The 4977-nt window shown below is 34.1% G+C and overlaps 1 protein-coding gene across 1 annotated transcript; it reads left to right on the plus strand.

Annotated features, from left to right (window-relative positions):
* The first annotated feature begins 1141 nt into the window (after window positions 1–1141).
* Window positions 1142–4251, plus strand: LOC131623605 (stearoyl-[acyl-carrier-protein] 9-desaturase, chloroplastic). Its single transcript, XM_058894613.1, has 3 exons — window positions 1142–1367; window positions 2536–3040; window positions 3401–4251. Exons 1-3 carry the CDS (start codon window positions 1252–1254, stop codon window positions 3959–3961), a joined length of 1182 nt encoding a protein of 393 aa, XP_058750596.1. The 5' UTR covers window positions 1142–1251; the 3' UTR covers window positions 3962–4251.
* Window positions 4252–4977: the final 726 nt, after the last annotated feature.

The raw sequence follows: 4977 nt of genomic DNA on the forward strand, positions 1-4977 counted from the left end.
GCATGAGTAACTTATTCTCTCGTCACATGTTAAGTAAAAAAATGTCAGGCTTCTTCTGTAAGGACCAGAGCCACATTTGAGTCACCCATACTAATGAGGATTATAAAAGATGTAGGGCATAAAAAACCTTTAAAATAATTCAGTGCTTCTTCCCTTGACAATAATATCATCTTTTCTTAAACACCATTGGGAAGATGAAGCCCATGAAATTTATTTCTCTTCCTCCTGATTACCGTCTTGGTATGAAAAAAATTTGATTCCACGATCTCCCAATTTAATCCAATCACCTATATCCTTTTGATACCAATGAATTTCCTCTCGCATAAGGATTTCATCATACTCTTATTGAAGCTCATGTTGGAGGTAAACTTGTCTTACCGAATATATTCTCTCCAAAGAACATTGAATACCCTTGAGTCTCTTCTCAATGTTGTATTTTTGTTTATGCAAAAAGTTTCCTTAAAAAAGGATATAATCATGATGCAGATTTTGAAGACAAGTTACAATGCCATATGGGGATTTCCCCCAAGCAGTTTGGACTATATTTGAATATTTTGGGGTGAGTGATCCAAAGTGTGCACCAAACAACGTCAATCAGAACCCTATCCAACTAGCGACAGATCTTTCAATTACCAATACAAAGCCTAATCCAAGTGAACCTTCCATCAATAATGTATACTTCAACTAAATTTTATTTATCAATCAAATCAAAAAACACAATTGTCCAAAAATGATTAAAATTATCTCCTTTTTATTTACCCGAATGATAAAAACTTATTAGAAATTTTAAGATCATGGACGTTGATGCGACGAAAACAAAAGACTCCATACAATATTTTTTATAACTTTATATATGACAAAAGAAGAAGAAATAAAAAAAATATTATATGAAACCGTACAATACGGTTCAAATAACACTTCTCACATACTATAGATACACTTTTAATACAAGAATATATTTGGTCGGTGTAAATGTTGAAATTAAAGAGTGGAGCTTAAAAAAAAAGTGTGAAGTAAGTGAAGTGTTTAAGGCAGGGGTAAAAGAGTCCTAACAACAAAATGAGGGGGAAAATAGGAGTATGGGGAAGAGAGGTGGAAAAGTAGTAAATAAATTCACAACACACCACAAGACATGTACTATTAAGTGGCTGTCACTTCCCATTTTTCCTTCCTCACATCACAATACACAAATACACGAATACACATACTCTCTCTCTCTCTCTACACAAAATTCTTCAATCGAATCCAACAATGGCTCTCCGAGCAACCCCTTTCCCTACTCAAACTTCCTCCTTCTCTCTCCCCCAAATGGCCAGTCTCAGATCTCCCAAATTCGTCATGGCTTCCACCCTCCGCTCCGGTTCTAAGTCAGTCAGATCCCTAATCACTTCCTTTTATTTAACCTATCAATTCTCCTTTTCATCGCTCGCATCTCGAATTCGAATTTCTTATTATATTTTTGTTGATTCAATCTTTTGTTGTTCTTGATTATTGATTATTCATCGTAAATGCCGATTTTAGATGATATTCAATTATTTTTTGATTTGGTAAAGTGATTGTTGGGGTGGTTCGATTGCATTCAACTTTTTTCTATGCTTTCCTTTTTGATTCCTGCATGTTTAGTCTTGTGGTTGGTGAGGATTTTCGGGACCTTGTTTGGTTGAGTGATTTAATTTTTCTCAACAACTTATTTTTCAGCTGAAAATAACTTGTGATTAAACATTTTTTTTTATATATTACCTAATTTTCGTGTATACTTTTGCATTTTTTTTCTAGAAATAAAAAATAATGTATGTTTCTGTCAGTGATATATTTAATGATTTTGCACTATTTTTTCTTACTGTTTTCTAATATTCTTAACAAGTACGTAGACTTGAATTTGTTTGGTTGATTGTACTCTATTCAATGGTATAAACGCATATTCCCTTGGTGGCTTCACTCTATATTCAGTTTTGGATTTATATATTTAATTCTTAGTCAATTAGAATCTTTGTATAGTCTCAATATAGGAACTTGTTGGGTCTAATTGACTTCTACTTGATTTGATTTCAATTTTGATTTACTGTTTATGCTTCTTAGCTCTGTAGCACCGATACCTCTGAAAAAAGGTGTTTGAGTGTCTCTACTTTTGATTACATTTCATTTTTCATTTTTTAAATTATTATCGCTGTCAACGTGTTAGTGATGGTGTCATGTTTCTGGTGTCTGTGTTTCATAGCTTCTTAGTCTTTAATTCATGCATATGTGAATTTCATGAATGTTTGCCACTTATATATTATGATCACCTTGTTGGAGCTGAATACAGAGTAGTGTTAACACTTCTGGTGATTTTGTTTGAATAATCTTTACATGTTCTGTAAAATTATCCTTTTGATTAACTTTACGTAGGCATTTTATGATATTGTTTCTATGAATGATGTTATTAATTTAATCGATTAATAAATGTGGTATGTCATAAATCAATTTTGCAAAAAGCAAGATCATTTGAATTGTGCTGTACTTTTGCTCTAAACGTAATTTAAAATTACTATGCAGAGAGGTTGAAAATATTAAGAAGGCTTTCACGCCTCCAAAAGAAGTGCATGTTCAAGTAACCCACTCTATGCCTCCCCAGAAGATTGAAATTTTCAAATCTTTAGAGGGTTGGGCTGAGACAACCTTATTGACTCACCTTAAACCAGTAGAAAAGTGTTGGCAACCACAGGATTTTCTGCCGGATCCTTCCTCAGATGGGTTCGAAGAGCAAGTGAAGGAGCTGAGAGAGAGAGCAAAAGAGCTTCCAGATGATTACTTTGTTGTTCTGGTTGGAGATATGGTCACGGAAGAAGCTCTTCCTACTTACCAAACAATGCTTAATACTTTGGACGGAGTTCGTGATGAAACAGGTGCTAGCCCTACTCCTTGGGCTGTTTGGACAAGGGCGTGGACAGCTGAAGAAAATAGACATGGTGATCTTCTTAACAAGTATCTTTACTTGTCTGGCCGTGTTGATATGAGACAAATCGAGAAGACTATTCAGTACCTGATTGGCTCTGGAATGGTAAGATCCTGTACTTCTATTGCCGATCTTTTAATCCTCAGCTGTTGTAGTTAGTTTCATAATAAATTACGTAATCACTCAAATGTCAAAAGAACTATTGCATCCTTTAATATTACAGTCATTATAATACAGAGAATCTGCTTAACATGTACACTTTGTTAACTAATGCATCCAAATGCATTAATGTTATTCTGATAAGTCATGTGTATGTATGAATTGCTAGAATAAGATCCAACTTCCTTGAAATTCATCACTTGGCTCTAACTATAATGTTGCTCGGAAATCATCACACTAATTGATTCTTGTTATATTTAAAATTCTTTTCTGTCTAATTTTGGAATGACTGAAATTGATTGATAGGATCCTCGGACTGAGAATAGCCCCTACCTTGGTTTCATTTACACTTCATTTCAAGAGAGGGCGACCTTTATTTCGCATGGAAACACAGCCAGGCTTGCTAAAGAACACGGTGATTTGAAGTTGGCTCAGATCTGTGGTCTGATTGCCTCAGATGAAAAACGCCACGAGACTGCTTACACAAAGATAGTGGAAAAGCTGTTTGAGATTGATCCTGACGGAACAGTTATGGCCTTTGCTGACATGATGAGGAAGAAAATTGCTATGCCAGCTCATCTGATGTATGACGGCCAAGACGACAACCTGTTTGATAACTATTCTGCTGTTGCCCAGCGCATTGGGGTCTACACTGCTAAGGATTATGCTGACATACTTGAGTTTCTGGTTGGGAGGTGGAAGGTGGCGGACATAACCGGACTTTCAGGCGAGGGACGAAAGGCACAGGAGTATGTTTGTGGGCTGCCACCAAGAATCAGAAGACTGGAGGAGAGAGCTCTAGCAAGAGCAAAGGAATCTTCAAAACTTCGATTCAGTTGGATTCATGACAGGGAAGTACTAGTCTAAGCATAATAATAAGAAGCATATTGAATTTTCCAGCAACCCTACTTGGAGCAATGTTATATAGTTGAAGATTCAGTTTTTCATTTTTGTTTGAGGTCCAATGTTATATGTCACTGTAAGGTGAAACAATTGTTCTCTTGCGTGGTCTGTTAAGCATAAGCAATCAGGGGGCAGCTGTAGTAATAGAAATGCTATTTTTTTTCCTTCTTCTTTTCTTTGTGGTAGTGATCTTTTTTAAGTATAAGTTGACTTTTTTATGTTGCAATTTTGATGATAAAGAAAATTTAGTTCAATGGTTTGTGCATGTGTGAGAGAAGTCCTTACTAGGCAATTTTGATTGTCAAAAATCCTTCTTCATCTGCAGGTGAGAGATGGTTTAAGGCTGATTTTTGGTTTGAAATTACCAGTCTAAATGGTCTTTTTTCTTTTCTTTTATTTAAATAAAATTATTTTTACATACACTTTAGTTTCTTTTATGTTTTATTGTTTGGTAGCTAAAACAATAACACATGAACAAACCAAAAAAAGGTCAACATTTGTAGTCCTACAATATTTAAAGGTGTTTGATTTTAGTTTCAATGGTTATCTTCCTAATTTATTTTGATCATTTAATAATTGCCATTATGTTACATAATGACACACCACCAGTCTCATACAGTATGTCACATCTTGGGACCACAATAAAATGTAAATTAAATTTTTTTTTTTGACACAAAATTAATTTTATTTTTTACAAAAGGCAAATCACACCTTACTTAAGTGTTGTGAACTTTAAATAAAGCTACGTGGTTATCCATATTTCCTAAATTCCGTTTTATGAGAGATGAGTTGTAAATAAAAAATACAAATGATAGGTTGAATAAAACCTATAGTATATTATAAAGCATGAGCATGAGTAAAAGTGATTTTTTTTTTGTAAAAATGGGCGGCTAGTATTAATCAAGAAACAATTGTTACATATTTTTATGATTTGAAATGATACGTCTCTTATAAAAAAATATTTTTCTATTCCACTTTAA

Source organism: Vicia villosa, unplaced genomic scaffold (assembly GCF_029867415.1).
Source record: "Vicia villosa cultivar HV-30 ecotype Madison, WI unplaced genomic scaffold, Vvil1.0 ctg.000074F_1_1, whole genome shotgun sequence".
In the NCBI taxonomy this organism is placed as follows: Eukaryota; Viridiplantae; Streptophyta; class Magnoliopsida; order Fabales; family Fabaceae; genus Vicia; species Vicia villosa.

What these genes read in the sequence shown, in the direction of transcription:
- LOC131623605 (XM_058894613.1), top strand. Translation starts at nt 1,252, where the DNA reads ATGGCTCTCCGAGCAACCCCTTTCCCTACTCAAACTTCCTCCTTCTCT. An exon ending in ACCCTCCGCTCCGGTTCTAA is followed by an intron (nt 1,368 to 2,535) that starts GTCAGTCAGATC and finishes ATTACTATGCAG; the next exon opens with AGAGGTTGAAAATATTAAGA. An exon ending in ACCTGATTGGCTCTGGAATG is followed by an intron (nt 3,041 to 3,400) that starts GTAAGATCCTGT and finishes ATTGATTGATAG; the next exon opens with GATCCTCGGACTGAGAATAG.